Source organism: Protopterus annectens, chromosome 5.part0 (assembly GCF_019279795.1).
Source record: "Protopterus annectens isolate FY-2018-M chromosome 5.part0, PAN1.0, whole genome shotgun sequence".
Taxonomy (NCBI): Eukaryota; Metazoa; Chordata; order Ceratodontiformes; family Protopteridae; genus Protopterus; species Protopterus annectens.
The window spans coordinates 1785038095-1785059443 of NC_056735.1; the positions used below are offsets into that span (position 1 = coordinate 1785038095).

Here is a 21349-nt window from a genome sequence, read left to right on the forward strand (position 1 = left end):
AAGATGCCTGCCTAACTGCAATGAATATCCTCAATGAACAGGAGCGACAAGTGCTAAAGCAGTCAAAAATCTGACATATTGGTTTCAATTAATGAATAATGAAAACCTGCATTCTGTTGATAAGTAAATATAATTTAAGCAAAGACATGGTTGATATACAATATTGCAGACAATATTTAGAATGCAAAATTAAGTTAATGCAACCAAGGGTAAGAGATCTTATCCCAAAATTAACGGAATTTTTAATATTATTAATACAATAAAACACACTGGGAGAGGGTCTCTTATCCAAATTATAGAGGGGTGAGGGAAAAAAGTTGCAATCACAATTACTGGAACTATTTTACTCACATTAACAACAGACCTCCAGATAAAGAGGATAAAAACTCTTAATATCTTAGACCTTCTCTTAGTGGAAACTTTTCACTTTTACTTGGAAATTCTTATATAGATCTTTCTTCACACCTCATAAAACTGAACTTTATTTATTTAACATTTGTTTACTGGGAAGCCCAACTTGTAACGAAGTCAATTTTCAGCGGAGGCCCAGGGAGAAACACTCCAGACACGTCTTTGTAATGTGGGAGGAAGCAGGAGTACCGGGAGAAAACCCACAAGAATGCAGGGAGGACATGCGGACTCCACACAGAAGGCACTCCAGCAGAGAACTGAACCAGAGAACCTCTTGCTGTGAGATGACAATGCTACCGCTGCATCACTGCACCGTTCGAATTAATGTTTAAAAAGCTGCAGGTTTGCTGGAGATGTAAACAGAAGCTTAAAGCAGATGGACAACACATGTTCTTCAATTTTGTTGCACTTGCACCTTTTTGGGATAACATTAATCATCATCTTTTTTTTTTTTTTTTTTAAACAGGCTTTATTTGGGGACAATTTTGTTTTATCCAAGTCATTGTTTTTAATACCCCTATTCCTGTTTGTGTTAAAAGAATGAAATACCATCTTTTATGGTCCATTTTATCAATTGTGAGGAATGTTATAACCAAGAACTGGAGGAATGAAACTGCACCCTCATTCAAAGGATTCACAAATATTGCAACTGAAGTACATCATCTGGAAATTATCATCATTAAATCAAGATCTATTAGAATTGCCCCCTACTATACAATACATGGACACATTTCAAGAAACTGCTTTTTTATGCTTACAAATTTCTAAATACAATTACTATCATTATCAACTTATTTAGTTAAAATTGAATAAAAACTTTTTTTTTTTTAAAAGTTAAAATAGCTGCCTACACCAACCAGCTGCAACTCAATTAATTTACCTTACCAGTAAAGTACAGTTTTGTACCTACCATAAATGTAGATGTTCGAGGATCCACATTGCTGCAGTCATAACCTGTGGGTAGTCCGCTGTCCTCGGTCGGCCCGAATACCAAAGAGTTAGGCTGGCGTTGGTCATGGACGCCCGGAGCTGACGTCAGTACGTAGTAGTACTTAAGCGCATGACCGACGCCATATCCTCAGTCTTTCTTGCCCCAGATGTCAGAAGGCCTTAAAAAGGAAAGGCCAGAGCCAAAATAGTAAATACCCAACAACCACAGGAGAGAAAATAACAATTATCCCAAAGGAAAAAAACAGCAACCCCAAACAATAGAGGGGAAGGAGGGAGGGAAAATAGGACTGCAGCAATGTGGATCCTCGAACATCTACATTTATGGTAGGTACAAAACTGTTCTATGTTCTTCGTCTCACATTGCTGCAGTCATAACCTGTGGGTAGAATCCCAAAGCAAAGGAAAAGGGAGGCTGGCAAACTAAAAAGCATTAGGAGCTGCTAACATGCCCTGTAAAACTGCAGTGGCAAACCCAGCCCTAGACTTGGAATAAAGAGGGAGATGGTAATGTTTAGTAAAAGTGTGCACTGAACTCCAAGTAGCTGCTTCCAAAATATCCTTAGTAGCTATCCTCCTCAAAAAGGCAGTAGATGTGGCAGTAGCCCTAGTGGAATGAGGTCTGATCCCAGCAGGAACATCCTTCCCATGATGAGAATAACAAAAAGCAATACAATGACCAATCCACTTAGAAATAGTTTGCTTTGAAACAGCTTTCCCTTGAGAAGCCAGAGCAAAAGAAATAAATAACTGTTGAGTCTGCCTGAACTCTTTAGTTCTGCTCAAATAATAACGTAGCTGCCTGTGAATGTCCAAAGAATGCAAGACTTTTTCCTCCTTATTTTGGGGATCAGCATAAAAAGTAGGCAAATGAATAGACTGGTTCAAGGCCACATTAGAAATCACTTTAGGCATAAAAGTAGGGTTAGTACGCAAAGACACCCTATCCTTATGGAATACCAGAAAAGGTTCAACTGCCATGAGTGCCTGCAATTCAGAGACCCTCCTAGCAGAGGTAATGGCCAACAAAAAAGCTGTTTTCCAACACAAAAACTTCAGCTCAGACGTAGCTGCAGGTTTGAAAGGAGGTAAAGTAAGCTTCTCCAACACAAAATTGAGATGCCAGGAAGGAGTAGGAGCTCTACGTGGGGGTCTTATATTTTTTGCCCCTCTAAGAAATTGCTTAAACAAAGGATGAGAAAATAAAGGAGGGTCACAATCATAGTGAGCAGAAATGGCTGCAGCATGAACCTTCACAGAGGAAAAAGACAAACCCTTGTCTAGTAATTCAGTAAGGTACTGTAGCGTAAAACTCAAATTAGGTACTGAGACATCAAAGCCCTTTGCTGTGCTCCAAATAAAAAATCTCCTCCATTTATCAGCATAAACTTTTCTAGTACTGGGCCGCCTGGCTTCCAAAATGACATCTAAAACCTGTTGAGGAAGCTGAGACCCCACAGGCTCTAAAACAGAATACGCCAGGCTGTTAGATGCAGGGACTGCACCCTGACATTGAGCAAATGATTGCTTGACTGGGACAACAAGTGAGGAATCTGTGGCAAAGGCCAAGGAGGCTCCTGAATTAAACTCCTCAGCAGAGGATACCAATGCTGACGTGGCCAATCTGGTGCTATTAGAATCATGCAAGGCTTGTCCCGCCTGACTTTCAAGAGTACCTTGGGAAGGAGAGGCAGAGGAGGGAAAGCATAGACGTGAAGGTTGTTCCAACTGAAAGATAGAGCATCCACTTTCCAAGCTTTTGGGTGAAACCTCTTTGTGCAAAATTTTGGTAGTTGGAAATTTAGTGGAGAAGCGAACAGATCTATGTCTGGAGTTCCCCAAGCCACTGTCAACTGTTGGAATACCTGAGGATCCAATTTCCACTCGTGGGGATCCACAATTTGTCTGCTCAATACATCTGCTAGGGAGTTCTGTGCTCCTGGCAGAAACCGTGCTTGAAGAGTGATGTGCAAACTCAGAGCAGTCTCCCACAATATCATTGCTTGTCTGCAAAGAGGGTAAGAATGGGTTCCCCCCTGCTTGTTGATGTACCACATGACTGTTGTGTTGTCTGTTCGAATCAACACCTGTCCTGGTTGAAGTAGGTCCATGAAGGCCAGCAGGGCAAATTGAACTGCGAACATCTCCTTCATGTTGATATGCAAATGTTGTAGTCTGGGAGGCCACGTATCTTGAATCCATTTCCCATTGAAGTGTGCTCCCCAAGCCAAGTCCGAGGCATCCGTCGTTATGATCTGACTCGCCTCTGGTCGGGTCACAGAGAGTCCCTTGTTTAGGTGACATTCCTGCGCCCACCACAAGAATTCCTTCTGGATGCAAGGTATTATCCGAATGACAGTGTCCAAATCGTGGCAGTGTTGAGTCCATACAGTTTTGAGATACCATTGTAGCTTCCTCATATGCAGTTTGGCATTGGGAAGTACTAGAATGCAAGATGCCATGAACCCCAAGGCTTGAAGGACTGTCCTTGCAGTCAGCCTGGACAGTACTGATAACTGCTGGAAGTATAGGTGAAGAGTTCTTTGTTTGTCCGGGGTCAGAAAAGCCATCTGAGAAGCTGTATTCAGTCTCACACCCAGAAAGCACATGTCCTGAGAGGGTACTAGACTGGACTTTATTTCGTTCACAGAATACCCTAGGCACCTTAAAACTGCCATTACATACTGCAGATGTTGCACTAACTTGTCTTTGTCTTGAGCAAGAATCAGGCAATCGTCCAGATAAGGATACATTTGTATTCCCCTCTGTCTGAAGAAAGCTATTACAGGAGCCAGAACTTTTGTGAACACCCTGGGCGCAGTAGATAAACCAAAGGGCAATGCAGAGAACTGATAATGAGAAGTACCAGCCCGAAATCTCAGGAATCTCCTGCAGCTGGGCCTGATAGGAATGTGAAGATAGGCCTCTTTGAGATCCAGGGTTACCATCCAGTGATCTTTGCCTAGCATAGGCAGAAGTTGTTGTAATGTTAACATCTTGAACTTTGGAATGTCTAGGTAGGTATTGAGAATGGACAAATCCAGAATTGGCCTCCAAGTGTTTCCTTTCTTTGGCACTAGGAATAGACGGGAATAAAACCCTAGGCCTACTTCTGACGGAGGTACCACCTGGATAGCTCCCATCTGTAAAAGTAAAGAAATTTGCTCCTGAGCCTCCAGCCTTTGCTGAGGAGGCACATCCGGCATGCCTTTGAAAGGAGGAAAAGTGTGAAAGTAAAACTTGTAACCTTGATTTATTATTTCCAACACCCATTTGTCCTGGGTGACCAAATGCCAGTTTTGTTTGAAAAGTGCCAACTTTCCTCCTAGAGGAGCTGCCAGAAAAGAAGGATCTGGCAGCTGAAGATACAGGTCATTGGGTCTGTTTGCGAAAAGGCTGACCCCTGCCCTCACCAGAAGACTGTGCAGGAGAACTCCAAGTCCTAGGTCTGAAAGAACCCTGAGCGTGAGCCCTGCCTCTACCACGTCTAGACCTGCCCTTAGACTGAAAATCCGAAGAAGGGTAGGACCAACCTCTAGCAGGCCAATTCCTGCTAAACTTAAGGGGCTGCACCTGCAAAAACTCCTTGACCGTCTGCATAGACTTAGCTTTATCTTCCATCTTTTTCAAAACTGACTCCACAGGAGAACCAAAAAGAACTTCAGATTGAAAAGGAGCATCCAAAATCCGAGCTTTAACATGCTCTGACAAATTTTGATCCTTAAGCCAGGCATGTCTACGAATAACTGAACCAGTAGCAGCCACCCTGGATGAAGCCTGAAGAGCATCGAAACCACACTGCAAAGAATGTTTTCCAACTTGATCTGAAGCATGAACTAACTCCTGCAATTCCTTACACTCTATACCCTCAGATAAAGCATCCACCTTAGATTTCAATTGGCCTAACAAAAAGTTCTGATACTTCAGCATATGAAACTGGCAATTTAAAGCCCTCATAGCTAACGTAGAAGAGGTGTACACTTTTTTCCCCCACCTATCCAACGCTCTAGAATCTTTATCCAAAGGAACTGGATTCTTAACCACAGAAGCCCTGACACCCTTCGGCCCTTGAATAATAGTTTCTGGGTCAGCTCTAGGACTCTTATACAAATATTTATGTGGTTCTGGAACTCTGTAATATCTGTCTGGCTTGACAGGGGCAGGGGTAAAGAATCAGGATTAAGTGAAGCTTCAGAAAAAACATCCTGAACAACATCTAAGACAGGGGGAATAGCCAAAGGCCTATGTTGTGGTAAAAAAAATTCCCTAAGCCTTTTCGAGAATCTGAAAAATCCTGACCTTCCCACTTGAAATGTTCCCTCATGGAATGTAAAGTTTCAGAAAAGGAAAAATCCTCTGGAGGAGAAGCAGAAGGACAGGAATCCTCTGCATCCGAATCTGAATAGGGAGGGTAATCCTGAATATCCTCAGCTGAGGACTCAGAGTAGTCTGAAGAATGCTCCATTCCCTCTAAATCTGTCTCCACCCTAGGCCTCTTCTCTGGGGGGGGGGGCAAAGATCCCCTGATCAAAGTAATCAAATGCTCTGCCATTTTCAACATATGTTTTTTAGGAACAGAAGCTGAAGAACTAGGGCTATGGCCAGTACCAGTAAGACCAGGTTTAGCCTTAGCATGGCCTTTAGCCACTGAGGTAGAAGGCCTAATAACCTTTTGTAAGGATGGAACTACAGATACCTGAGAAGCACCCTCGGCCTGGCCTAACTCCTGAGAGGCCAACTCCTGCAAAAGTAAAGGTTCCCCCTGAGATTCAGCCGAGACCTCGGCCGGATCCACAGATTCAACCAGAGGTTCCATAGAACTGGCGTCCGCAACGGACGACTCATCCGGTTTAGATCTTAAAGATTTATCTTTACGTTTTTTAGCGGTAGCGGGCGTCGGAGGATCCAACGGCATGTTGTAGTTACACCGCTTACCGAAAACAAGCCTGACACAGTCTAATCTTCGTTTAATGGTGCGCTTATTAAATCTAGCGCAAAAGCAACACCCGACTACGTCGTGTTCAGGCCCCAAGCAAGGAATACAGAGAGAATGATAGTCCCTATGAGGTATCTGTTTCCCACAAGAAATACAATTATTAACTTTTTCTGACATCCGGATTAACTGAGGCAAGAAAAGACAAAAATTTTCCCCAACGGGGTACTTAGCCCAACTTGGTCTTCGGTCTGAAACTCGATAATTGAAAATTTCAGAACGCCGAACGGCACTTGCAAACGCTGCTTCTGCTTCGGACCACGCGGCAAGAAAGACGGAGGATATGGCGTCGGTCATGCGCTTAAGTACTACTACGTACTGACGTCAGCTCCGGGCGTCCATGACCGACGCCAGCCTAACTCTTTGGTATTCGGGCCGACCGAGGACAGCGGACTACCCACAGGTTATGACTGCAGCAATGTGAGACGAAGAACATCACTACTTTATTGCCTATCCCAATGCTAAACCTGAAACTAATGTAGATGCAGATCAATAAAAACAGAGGACAAAGGAGTCTTATATGTAGGAAATGAAACCTACCTGTAACCAGCTGTGATACTCCTTTAGTAATATAATATCCTAGTCAAAGTACAGCCAGGTACCAATGCAGAGACAGCACCTTTTAGAGCCAACATGCAAAAGCAGTTCTAGCAAATGCAGAGAATTTCAGACAGACAAGGTCAGAATACTTTGTAAAATTCCCTTAATTTTTATGGAGAGAAATTCCTGCATTTTATAGGTTCACAGGTGTGTATCAGGCTAATGGTCCTGGAGCCTTTACAAGCCTAGCCCATAGGATTACCCTGGCATCTTGACAGAGGCGTTGGGAACTGTCGGTGGCACGAAGAGCCACTGGAGTGATCCCTTGGGCGAATTTTCTATTTCCCATCCACTCATCAAGATTTCTCTTGAAGAGGGCCAGTGAGGTGCTCTGGTTGACATGTATCGAAGTCTATTCCATAGCATGGGCAGTCTCTGGGTTATGAACCTGTCCCTCCAGCATGTTCTCTTGATTGTGGTAACGAGGTTGAGGTCTCTGCAGTGTGTGGTGTGGAGGGACTAGGGTTTCTTTACATGTAGCATCTCTAACGGTGCTGGGTCAGACATGGCTTTGTAAGTCAAGCAGAGCTCACCTCTAAGTAGGCGATATGAGACAGAGAATAGCTGGAGGTTTTTTTTGTGTCTGTCCATATAGGACATCATCTTTGTGAGGTATTTTTGCGGCCTCTCCAGTTGTTGCAGGTGTCTAGTGAGGTACATGCCAAATGGAGCATTGTACTCAATGACTGCCCTAATGAGGGAAGAGCAGAGGGAGACAAAGGCGTCTTTCTTCCTGGATGCAAAACCCTTAGTAATGAGATGTGCCACATAAGACTTTCTGACCACAGTGGCAATGTGGTGATCAAAAGAGAGGTTGCTGCCACCCTGTGTTCCCAACTCTCTTATAACACCTTGTGTGTTCAGTGGACTACCATCGATGTGGTAATTAATGGGAACCGAGCAGTGCTCAAACACTGAAAAACATTCTTCCACTATTTAATGTGGCTGCATGCATTACCGCAGAATATGTTCTGTAGTGGTAGCCTTCCATCAAGCCTAAGCTCATGCAACAAATGTACACATTCGGAGAGGATTGGTACCCTGCCAAGCCCATGAACCAAACAGTCCTTGTGTAACAAAATCACAGTACGACAGTGTGACAAGAATGACACACTGACTTCCTAGAAGTGAACAGGTAGTTTGCTGACAGCATGACAATTTAAACTCTGGATCAGAAAGCACTGCACTGTACCGTGACCATTACAATACATAAATAAGCCATCCAGTATAGCACAGCTAAAACTGGATAACTTTCCCTCACTCAGATATAACCTCTAACTACACTTCTATCCACTCTATAACTCCTGTAACCTCCTTCTCCCTTGCCTATATCCCCTTGTCTTCCTCGCAGCTGTAAACTGTATTGTCAGATGACATACCAAATGTACTGCAGAGGCTTAAGAAAACCTAAGACATGCTGTACTGTATTTGTGCATTAATCTCATCGCTCATGTATATATTTTTGTTGATTAATCTATGTATATAAATTGCTTTACTGATCTCTGCTAGTCTGTAAGTAGATGCATATAAGCTGTATAGTAAACTTTCTTTGTTGTACTAGACATGCATTAGTAAAAATGTACTTTGCTGGACCTTTTCTCCTCATGCCTCCGCTGAAAATGGACACAGTTGTCCAGTTGGACCATCACAGTAAACAAATGTTCAATAAAGTAAATAAAAGAAGATTGTGAATCACAGTTCTGACTCGGCCAACACTACAGTGTATTTGAAATAAATATCCATGCCTTAAAACGTGTAGTGAAAAAAATGAAGGTATACCTACTGTGAGCAATCTGAAGATAAAATACCTACTGTGTGCAATCTGACGATAAACATTACCTGTCATGTTCAAACACCTTCTGAAATCCCTCAAAACACTTGTTGCTTGAAACTTCAGTCAAGGCCATGTCTGAAAAATGCCTGTTAAATAGATAAAACAAATGATAACTGCACTATATTACGGCAAGATAAACACGTTTTCTAATGACCCATAAAAAGACCAAATGATTCAAATGAACTTTGTACAAGACATGCAATATTCTCAATGGAATGTCCCTCTCTAAAATTCAATGTGTTTTATCTTACAACATACAAACACAGTCCTACAAAGTGTTTGTCCTAATTACCATATAAAATATGCCACCCAAGTCACCATGTAGTTTCTTTTTTTAATTACTTTTTATTGAAATATTATGGTGGAAAAGAAAAAAATATATAAATAACATGTATACCCAATAACAGTTTTCTAACATTGAAACAATTATGTAGATAATTTACATGCAAGTAAAACAAAAGTACTCCAAATGCAACATCCAAAATATGCAAAACACACATATCCGCATTGCATTAACATTTATTGCGACTCAAAGTCCTATTCAACTTTTAGCAGCATGCTGCCACTAAAATATAATCTGCAGGTTTCTTTTCTATACATGTAGTCTATAACAGTGTTAAATATTCAATGTGTAGATTTCCCCAGCTGTACCTGCTAAGGGGTCTTCCCGCTTGTCACAGTCACCACTTTGGGTACACAGGAGAGTATTAATCATTTGGTCAGTTCCTCCCTTGTTCAACCAGTATGTATTTATCCTCTACCCCCAGTTCTAATTATGCCTAGACAAATGTGAGCATTTTAACAAAAATATTAACCCAAAGTCTAGCAGCCTGCCTCCACCTATCCTGAGCTCTCCTACACTCCCAGAACATGTGGCACACACCTGCCTGGGCCTTACCTCACAGCTGTACGCTGTTATTATGTACAGTGTGTTTCTAGGAGTTGTATATCAGAGATGCTGGGTCTTCATATGTTGGTCCCATATATGTAATTTTCAATACTTTCTCCCACTCCCTCAGCCTCTCCAAATTATTTTTTTTCCTCTCTTTGAAATCTCAAATTTTTGTATATCAAAGTTTTGATCCTTTTTTTTTTTTTGTTACAATACATCAAACGTTTCAGGGGGTGTCCCTACAGCTTACTAGAATATTACTTCTAACAACAGATCAAAAGTCCCAGTATATGTTAACTGATCTTGTAATTGATAAAATAGCATAACCATCTCATCCTTCTATACGGTAATCAGACAAACATGTTTTGCTCATCTGTTCCAAACAAAGAATTCCTGGTCTTATCCATTTCAGCTAGTCTTCTTGAAGCACTGTACCCTGGATGCTTAGGTGGTCCCATATGCATTAATATCTGAGCATATCCCAGGTCATATGCCCAAACTGCTCGATTCCTTTTCCCCCAATAGGCTGTCAGTTCTGATAAAACCTATCAAAGTGAAAGGCTACCTGTCCTTCCGCCCAATGTTGAGACATAAAAAATTTTCCTCAGGCATTCTTCTCCATTTAGCAATATTAAAAGCAATGATCTGGGTAGGGGTAAGTACCAAGCCCCATCTTCCTTCCAATGGCAACAAAAGTATTGCTTTCTTTGGAATTATAGAACTGTTATTTATTAAGGGGTACTTGTGTGTCACAGGTATATACAGAATTACATGTACAGTGTGTGAAGCATTACTTTGATCACATTTATCTTCCCTATAATTGAAAGCGTTCTTTTCTATTTGTAGCATTGTCTTAATTTTCTTATTCAAATTATCTAGATAAGATTTCTGATCACTGTTCCTTCGCAAGTATATTCCCCTTCCAGGCATGGATATGTTGAGCATTCTACTTCCAGGATACTTCCGACTGTTCCTCCTGTAAATGTTTGAAAAAAATGTGGCACGTTGTTTTGGCCTTAGTTCTTACCCCTTAAAACCAGAGGCAGAGAACCCTTAAATTCAGCTTCCATATTGAGCTTATTCTCTATGATTCACAAAAAAAATAGTCTCTTCGTTCAACGTGTATTATACAGCTCTATTAACAATGTTCTTGTTTGCTCAGTAAGAAAATATTTCAGCTTAACCTCAGCAGAAAAAAAAAAAAAGAAACAAGCAAACATACTGCCATATTTACCAACATGTAAATATGAAAATACAAGGTACAAAACCTCTGCCTCAAAAAGAATAAGCAGAACATTATAAAGAAAAAAGTCCAAAACTCGTATATTCAGGGCTAATACACTCCTGCTTCACTAAATCAGGTGGGTGCATTATGCACTGGACATCATTTGCCATGAGGCCACTACTCTAAACATTTAGAAAATGAGAGTTAAAAGTTCATAGCCCTTATATTTGCTCGAGAATCATGCTGTCTTCATTACAGGAAACCCAGAGCTGCTGTATATATTCAAAACTAACGGTCCTTACCATGTTAACTCTAGTCTTCTTTCGGCTCGCCACAGTGGAACTCTGGTCTGCTAATGATTGGCAGTGGATTTTTACAGTGCTGAGTTGCCAGTCCAACCTTCAAAGGCGGCACACCCGTTCATGCACGCACCTACCTGTATGTCTTTAAAATGTCACTCTCTAGTACTGTGGAATAATTTATTAACTCAATTAACCTGTGCAGTTCTCACTTCCTTCAGTCCTTCGCTTATGATTCAAGTCTTTGAAGTCTCCCTTGGAACTCTCTCCTGCAGTATTCATCCTGCATATCACAGTTGTACCGCCACTGCTCTCTCCACTGAGGTTTCTCAGATCTTACATTTCTTCTTCTATCCATAAGTAACTGACAAAAGGAATCTCACCATGATTTTAAACTCAATTTAAAAACTCTCGCTAAACTCATCACAATGTGACTAACACTGCCCCCTACAAACCACCACTCATAACCAAACCACATGCCATCCCTCTCCCAAACCCCCCATAACTACATTTAACACTGAAATATGTACCCATCTGCTTCATCTTTCCCCTGATACACACACCTCCGCTCACTCTAAACAACTGATCTCCTACCCTCTAACATCTCCATGTAATCCTATGCATGTTGTACCTCCCAATTACTTAGTATCCTTTCTCTCTTACACTCGTCTCTGCAAATAGTGCAACTACTACCCCCACCATGCATGCTTTTGCTTCACATCGTATAATGGAAGTTACTGTAACCTACAATGTAAATAATATAGTGTACAGTGTGAACAAAGCATGGTGTTAAGCAGCTTTTCTCCCCGGGAAACAGCTGAAAAGGAGTTTTTATGTATAACCCAGCTGGACTTTCCTAGTAAACAGAAATAAAAAGTAAATTTCTCTCACTTTGCGTCGGCACAACAGACGACTGCTACAAATCTGCATCTCCTTTGTCCTTTACACTTGTTCAGTCAGCAGTACCCACATGCTAACAAGCCTTCCCCTTATTTTCTACTGAAGTTTCATGCTGTCTGGCCAGACAGGCACTGCTTCTCAGAGGTGAAATAATCCATTTCATTCCCTCTTCTGAAGACTGTGTGCTTTCTGAATGTTGCCATGGGCTGTTCTCGTTTTTTTTTTTTTTCTAGTCTTTTTTCCTGACTGACTGATAAAGGATGATGTCTTCAGCTCTCTACACTTTGTTTGCTTTACACACACATCTCGTTGTAAAAAAATATGTTCCAGACCTTTCCAGTGCCCATTTCCCTTTTCCATCTTCTCTTGGTAGAACTGCCATGCATCAGCAATATCAGGAAACTATCTAATCTTCTCCCACACACTTACCAGTAATATGTCTTGGTATACAATGTGTGCAGAAAAGACCTGTCCAGAAAGTTTCCTTTTGTAAAATTCTACCTCTTTATATTGTCAATGCAAATCTGAAGAAAAATTGTCCATAAATTTGAGAAAATATTGTTGCCAGATGTAACTTTTGCTTCGCTTGCTATACCGAATAATCTATTTTCTTTTGTGGAATGTACTAAGTGCTATCAGCCCTCCGACTCTGACCTCCTTATGCCAACTCTGTGAATCCTTTCAACTCTAAATGAATAGAAGAGAAAGTTTAATTTAATTATTGTATCTACAAACGCTGGTAATTCCTCTGTGTGAACATTTTCTTAAATCCCAATAATACGAACATTACACCTTCTGCCGTGATTTTCCAGATCAAGTTAAAAATTGCAGATTATGTATATGCTTCTCCAGACTGCGTCTTCTAATTTTATTGCAAGATCTTGTTTTTAATTTGTTCATTAGCCTCTATGGTAATGGTAGTAAGATTCTGCACAGATACAAGTGCTTCATGCTGGTAGGCCTTCATTTTGTGCACCATTACAGAAAGGTCCTTAACAAAATCAACATTTATTCCATGCTGTTCTCCTTAAAATGCTCCAACACCAGTACTCACAGAAGTAGATATTCCTTCCATCCTGCCTTCACTTTAATGACCAAGACTCTGTAGCTGTTATTATATGTGAAAAATATTCAGCAAGGGGACGAGAACAAAATCAGACTGCCATTTTACATCAGGCCAAGCAACCCACCCCCCCTTTTTATTGTTACATAAAATGCAAAAATGACAGCAAGCTCAGTACAAGTAGGGCAAAGTCAAAAGGATGTTGTTTTCACAAATTACCACTACATTCTCTAGGCCCTGCTAGGTTCCACCCAGTATAGACTCTGCAGAATATGTAAATGCAAGGTGTTGGTGTTGCTTCAACCCAGCGAGCATGTCAATTTTGCTTTGAAAACTGTTTGTCTACTTTGCCACTTCTTTATGAACAACTTCCCTCAACACAACCTGGCATAATCAGCACACTTTCCAAGTTATTTGAAAAAGTCTGGTTGTATTTTCATTTGCTTCCCTTTTACCTTGCTACCTCTTTACTCATCGGCTATTTTGTAACAGCCTTTACACCTAGGCTTGGGATGCACAAATATTAACCATCTGTTATTTATTCTCCTCAACAATACTCGTTTCCCTCTCACTGCAGTGAAATAATTCACAAGGGCTTCCTTTAAGTGCACAGAAACACAGCCTTGTTAAAAATGTAGTACTTAAGCAGTAATATACATAATATATATATATCAAAACAAATTTCATTATACTCACTATTACTCTATGTATTCACTGAAACTGCATTATAAAAATGTGTTACTGTAAATATTGATTGCATTTAATTTGCTACCTTGGAGCTTTTCTACCCAGGCATCTGCTAAAGAAAGGGAACCTGTGCCCAGTCTGACTTTCCCAGTAAACAAATGTTAATAAATTTATTCAACAGCCCCCTCCCAAAACATCTGACAATTGAGACCTGCTACCAGACCAAATGAGGTCACATTATGAATACACGGCTCCCACTAAAAAACACTCCCAACACAAGCAGGGGGAGAACAGACTTCAAATCATATAGTACGATCACATTACACACTAGGAGGGACGTCCCAATGGAAGTCTCTATAATATACATCTGGTGTGCTCCTTTTCTCATGAGGGGCAACACCTTCTGCCATAACTGTTGTGAAGATAGGTGAAGGCAGCCAGCCTAGCCAGATAGAATTTTATAGATAATTATCACAGGCTTGTTGTCTTAATGAAAAAAAATGTTGTTACAAAAATGTGGCAACAGTGCTCTCTACTGTCCCAGTAAAAGCATGTGACCCTTTGATCTAAAGTCGTCTCCAGCCCGTCCAGATGAAGACATTATTTGTATTGTTTTAACCAAGAGTTAAATTGTTAGATTTAAACATGCAAATTTATTTTTATTGCTATGCTTCCTGACTAGCTGCAAGATAACACAAGGAGATGTTAACATTTAAATGTAGTTAAATGTGTAGCCTGGGAACCCCTGGAATGGATCAAGAATGATGTAATGTGAATCAGAACTGCAATTTCAATTTAAACAGAGAACCAGACATTAAAAAGCATTTTTGTCTTGATCATCCAACTCATCAGCACTCTGCCTGTTTTCTTATGTAAGTTATCTTAGACTTGTGTTTTCTCTTAGAAATAGCTAGGAACTGGAAATATTAGACTTAGTGTTTTTCTGTGATGTCAGAACTGGGATGTCAGAACTGTACTACTGATTTTCTGTGATGTCAGAACTGTACTAATGAATACTACTGAATTATTTTAAGTATTTCTCGGTGATCTCTGAACTCTTGACTAGCATTGTCTTATGTTTTTATTATTCATTATTAAATATTTTAAAACCTTTCAACTGTGGCTGTTTTGTGTAGACATAATTTAAGCTCTAGGAGTACATCTAGGAGTACACTGCATATTTATAGTGATTGCTGTACCAAGTCACTCTAATAAGCCTTGACTGTTTAGTTATACTACCGATTGGATAATATTGCACAGTAATAATTGGACACCCTTTTATGGGCCTTTGAGTAGCTGATAAGTATTAGTGGGTGGTGGCAAGTGGAACTACCGTACATAGTCTGGGAGAAAGGGGCACAGCTGGAGAAACTATGCCAGCCAGCCTTCCCCAGGAGTGTCTGTGTGGTTGTATAAACTCTTCTCAAAGCGCATGTGTGTGTGTGTGTGTGTGTGTGTCGGCTACTTGGGCAGGGACACTAAGCACTGGTTGGACAGAGAGGGTGCTAGAGGTTTTAGCTTGCCCACTAAGCTGAGATCTGGACCCTATAACTGTGCCAGTGGGGAGTCTTATGGGGACCTGGAAAGCAAGGGAGCGACCAGCCCCAGACTGACTGTGATCTGTGTGTGCTCTTAAGGGAAATTGCACTTTGCTGTGTGTATTGGTTATCCTTTCTTCCTATATGGGACACCCCTCTTTGAGGTTAGTGGTGAGGACTGAGGCTCCTTGATTGCTGGGCCATGGCACTGGCATCACATATTAATTGGTGGCAGTGGTGGGATATCCACATCACATATTAATTGGTTGGCAAATACAAATTGGCTTGTGGTGGTGTGGGTAGAGTGAATTCCTGTAGCTTGGGTACAATGAGCTTTGAAGGTGTTCTGTACTCTTAAAAATCAGCCATGCAGTGAATAATCAGGAGTTCAGATCACAGTTGTTTTTATTTCTTTTGTTAGATTAGTTAGTCAGGGTGAGCAGTCAGCACGTCAGCAGGAGTATGGAAAGCTGACAAGGATCCAGCTGGCAGAGATATGCCAGGCTAGGGGACTGGTGCAGGGAAACCTGACTAAGGCAGACCCGATTGCAGCCTTGGTTACAGCTGCATCAGAAAACAGCAACCAGGAGGGCAATCGGACTGGCAGTGGAGATATAATACCCTCAGAGAATGGACAGCTCAGCTTTTTTGCAGAGGACTTAAAAATACATTTGGAGCTAAAAAGACTGGAGGCCAGGTGTTTGGAGATAGAAGCGAGGAAAAGGAGAGGCACAGGAAGCATGAGAGAAATGCTGAACTCTTCGCCAGAGTCATGGAGGTAATGGGGAAGGGAGTAACTGGACCCCAGAAGCACAAAAGGTAATTAAATTTCTTCCGCAGTTTAATGAGGGGGATAATTTTGATAGTTTCATTCATATGTTTGAGAGGTTATGCAAACAGTATAATGCTGACCAAAGGCTCTGGGTACAGTTCCTGACCCCCTTACTCCATGGTAAAGCTGTAACTGTATTGTCTAAAATGTCTGACGTTGCATGTTTTGATTATACTGCTGTAAAAAATTGTCTATTAGAGTTTTTTAAGATAACACCTGAAACATCTAGGAAAAAGTTTTGTGAGCATAGACGCAAGGCAGATGAAAGTGTGTGTGAATATGTTGCTGAACTGAGCACTTATTTCCATAGGTAGGTGAGTGGATGTCAGGTCACTACTTTTGAAGGGCTGGCAGACCTTTTGGTGAGGGAACAAGCCCTTAGCACTTTGCCTGAGGACATGAGGATCTGGTTAGCTGATAGACAATGTGCTACTTCAGATGAGTTGGGGAAGAAGGGAGACCTATACCTGGCAAGTAAGGCATCCCTGCAAAGGAAGGGGACCCCCAGTACTGCTCATGGGTCTAAAGGAACACATGGTGGGCAGCACAGACTGCCCCAACAATCTGCCAGTAGCAGGAGAAGCCACTAGTCCAGGTGCACGTCCAGGAGTTAGGGTTAAATGTTTTGAATGCAACCAGTGTGGCCATGTGGCATACAGGTGTCCACGGAGGCAAGGTGGGGAACAAAAGTTGAGGGAGCCAGTAAGTGGGAAAGACAAAATGCCAATAGCAGGTTGTCTTGAAACAACAGGGGTACCGAACTACCATCCTGCAGATGTCCTGATAGGGAAGGATTTGGATGAAGCAGTACCATGTGCTTATGCAGTAACATGCAGTCAGGCTAGGAGACAAGCATGTGGGTCTGGTAGCCTGGGGGAAGCCGAGACAGACTGCATACTTGCAGCCAGGATTGGTGAGGTGGTTACTTCAGGAAGGGAGCTACCCTGTAGCAGTGAGACTGAAGGTGAGCCACAGCTTCGTGTGGGTACTGATGTTCCCTTGGACAGAGTGACTGCAAAGGTAGAGGTGAGTAGTAGTACCCAGGCTGACAGTGAAGCACCACTGTCAGAGGATGACAGACTTCCTGTGGAAGGGTAGCTGGGAAGGGTTACAAGGACAGAGTTGAGACAGGCTCAGCTCTCAGACCCTACATTGCAAGACCTGAGGCAGGCAGCTAGGGAGGCACCTGATTCTCAAGGAAAGGAAGACTCTGTATACTGGGACAAAGGGTTACTATACAGAGAGTGGACCCCTGCGGGAGGGCTAGAAGGGGAGAGAGTACACCAGTTGGTAGCACCTAGAGCCTACCGTCTGGTGCTTTTAGCCATAGCCCATGATATTCCCTTTGCAGGTCATATAGGCATAAAACGTACAGAAAAAGCGTATTATTCAGAACTACTATTGACCTGGAATTTCCAGAGATGCAACAGGGTACTACAGAACCTGTGAGCAGTGCCAAAAGGTAGGCAAGGCAAGAGACAAGGCGAGAGCTCCTTTGATGCCTTTGCCTGTGATTAAGGAGCCATTTCAGAGGGTAGCTAAGGATATTGTGGGGCCTCTGAGTACCCAAGGTTCCACAGGGAAAACGTATATCCTAGTGGTAGTGGATTATGCTACACTATACCCTGAAGCAGTGGCTCTGTCCTCCATTGAGGCAGAGAAGGTGGCAAATGCTTTATTAGAGATTTTCAGCAGGGTACGTTTCCCAAAAGAAATACTGACTGACATAGGTGTCAATTTCATGTCAGACCTCCTGGCTTGTCTGTGGAAGTCCTGTGGGGTGAAGCACATGAAGACCACCCCCTACCATCCCCAGACTAATGGTCTTGTTGAGAGATTAACTCTACAATCAAGTCCATGTTACGGGCATTTGCAGATTAGTTTAAGAGGGAGTGGGACAAATATTTGCCTCATCTGTTTGCTTACATAGAGGTTCCCCAGGAATCCACAGGTTTTTCACCATTTGAGTTGCTATATTGGCATAGGGTGAGGGGATCTCTAGATTTAATTTGAGATGAGTGGGGAAGGGGAGTGCGAGTATCACAAGGAGTCTGTTGTGGCAATCGTCCTAAACCTCAGGACAAGGCTCAGGGAACTCATGGGGCTAGCTCAGGAGGCCATGGAAGAAGCCCAACAACAGAAAAGGGTGTGGTATGACAGGAATGCTCGAGCTAGAGAGTATGCTGTGGGGCAGCAGGTAATGGTTATCATTCCTGTCAGACAAAACAAGCTGCAAAACCAGATTGGGAGAGACCTAAAAGGTGGTAAGAAAGGTAGGTGATGTTAACTACATGGTGGAACTGCTAGGCAGAAGGCAGGGGCACAAACTGTACCATGTTGACATGATGAAACCTTACCATGATAGGGAGGCCCTTGTGCTGTGCATTTGCAGTGGATTGCAGGACGAATCTGAGGCAGATCTGGGGAGTGATCTCAGTAAGGCTCGGGCTGACACCTCAGTGGATTGAGTAGCAATGTCCCAGCATCTATCTCCTACCCAGGTTCAAGAAATCAGAGCAGTGTTGCAGGAATGTGAGGACATGTACAATGGGAAACCAGGGTGCACCCACCGGGGAGCAGCACCAGTTGGATACAGGACCTCAAAGGCCTATCAAGCAGGCCCCTTATAGAGTGCCTGAGAGAGTCATGCAGACTCTGAGGGAGGAGTTACAGGAGATGTTGGAACTAGGTGCGATTCAGGAGTTCAACAGTCTCTGGGCCTCCCCAGTGGTGCTGGTGCCAAAGAAGGATGGCAGCACCAGGTACTGTGTGGACTACAGAAAACCCCATGCCTAGGACATATGAGGCCCTAGAGCAGCTGGGTGCAGCTAAGTATCTTACAACTACTGATCTTACCAATGGTTACTGGCAAGTGACCTCGACTCCCAGTGCTTGAGAGAAGTCAGCCTTTGTGACTCCTTTTGGCTTGTAGGAGTTCACAAAGATGCCCTTTGGGATGAAGAATGCCCCAGCGACTTTCCAGAGGCTGGTAGATCATATCCTAGTAGGAGGAGGAGGAGGGTTTGCCCTTCCTTACCTAGATGATATTGTCATCTACAGCCATTCCTGGCCAGACCACCTTCAGCATGTCAGGGAGGTGCTCGGCAGACTACAGAGGGCAGGGCTGACCATTAAGCAGAGCAAACATGAGGTGGGTATGGCAGAGGTCTCCTACCTAGGACAGAGTGGGGAGTGGTAAGATAAGGCCAGAAGTGCCAAAGTAGAAGTCATTCGGGCATGGCCTGCACCTGTTACTAAAAAGCAGCTGAGGGCATTTTTAGGGATAGCAGGGTACTAAAGAAAGTTTGCCCACAGTTATAGTACCACAGCTGCTCCCCTCATAGACCTGACAAGGAAGAACAGGCCAGATAAGGTAGTGTGGACCCCAGCATGCGAGCAGGCATTTCAGAGGCTTAAAAAAGCTTTGGGAGGACCCTCTGTGTTAGCCAGTCTAGATTACAGCAAATAATTTGTTGTGCTGGTGGATGCTTCGAATCATGGGGTGGGGGCTGTACTTAGCCAGATTTCTTCAGAGGGAGAAGAGCTCAGTCGTAGGCTCCAACCCAGGTAGGAATGCTATGCAGCTATAAAAAAGGAACGTCTAACCATAGTGTGGACACTGCAGAAACTTCAGCCTTATCTGTATGGAAGAAAATTCACTGTTATGACAGATCACAACCCCCTAACATGGTTAAACAGAGCCAGCCAGCAAAATGCCAAGTTGCTAAGATGGAGCCTGGGGTTGCAAGCATATGATATGTCAGTGCAGCACCACTGTGGGATTAACAATGCCAATACAGATGGGATCTCAAGACAGGGAATGGGGTAAGGTATACTCAGACCTAACTCTTTCAAGCAGCGTTTCTCAAGGGTCACTTGAAAAAACTAGCTTGAGTTCTCCGGGGGGATATGTGAAGATAGGTGAAGGCTGGCCAGCCTAGCCAGATAGAATTTTATAGATAATTCTGTCATCTGTAAATATTAAAGTGAATCACAGGCTTGTTGTCTTACAGATAACAATTCTGTCATCTGCAAATATTAAAGTGAATCACAGGCTTGTTGTCTTAATGAAAACAAATGCTGTTACAAAAATGTGGCAACAGTCCTCTCTACTGACCCAGTAAAAGCATGTTGTGACCCTTTGATCTAAAGTTGGGTGCAGCCCGTCTAGATGAAGACATTCTTTCTATTGTTTTAGCCAAGAGTTAAATTGTTACACTTAAACATGCAAATGTATTTTTATTGCTATGCTTCCTGACCAGCTGCAAGATAATACAAGGAGATGTTAAAAATGTAAATGTAGTTAGTGTAGCATGGGAACCCCAGAAACGTGTGAAGAATGATGTAATGTGAATCAAAACTGCAATTTCAATTTAAACAGAGATAACCAGAGATTAAAAAGCATTTTTGTCTTTACCATCCAACTCATCAGCACTCTGCCTGTTTTCTTATGCAAGTTATCCTAGACTTGCGTTTTCTCTTAGAAATAGCTAGAAACTAGAAAGATTAGACTTAGTTTTTCTGTGATGTCAGAACTGTACTATTGAATTATTTTAAGTATTTCTCTGTGATCTCTGAACTCTTGACTAGAACTGTGTAGTAAGAAATAATAAAAACACAAGACAATACTTATTATTAAATATTTTAAAACCTTTCAACTGTGGTAGAGATAATTTAAGCTCTAGAGTACATTGCATATTTATAGTGATTGCTGTACCAAGTCACTCTAATAAGCCTTGACTGTTTAGTTATACTACCAATTGGATAACAATATTGCACAGTAATAATTGGGACACCTTTTTAAGGCCTTTGAGTAGCGGATAAGTATTAGTGGGTGGTGGCAAGTGGAACTACCGTATAGTCTGGGAGAAAGGGGCACAGCTGGAGAAACTGTGCAGCCCTCCCCAAGAGTGTCTGTGTGGTTGTATAAACTCTTCTCAAAGTGCATGTGTGTCAGCTACTTGGGCATGGAAACGAAGCACTGGTTGGACAGAGAGGGTGCTAGAGGTTTTAGCTTGCCCACTAAGCTGAGATCTGGACCCTATAGCGGTGCCAGTGGGGAGTCTTATTGGGGACCTGGAGGGCAAGGGAGCGACCAGCCCCGTACTGACCGTGATCTCTGTGTGC

General features: G+C 42.4%; 1 protein-coding gene across 4 annotated transcripts in view; it reads right to left on the reverse strand.

The window, feature by feature from the left end:
• The window catches only part of ESD (esterase D), a 678542-nt gene that overhangs the window by 456342 nt on the left and 200851 nt on the right, over nucleotides 1–21349 (reverse strand). For all 4 annotated transcript variants that reach the window (XM_044071586.1, XM_044071587.1, XM_044071588.1 and 1 more), the window contains one exon: nucleotides 8792–8872. In XM_044071586.1, coding sequence (XP_043927521.1) covers nucleotides 8792–8859 — 68 coding nt within the window. In that variant the 5' untranslated portion in view covers nucleotides 8860–8872. The remainder of the gene's footprint in view (nucleotides 1–8791; nucleotides 8873–21349) is intronic.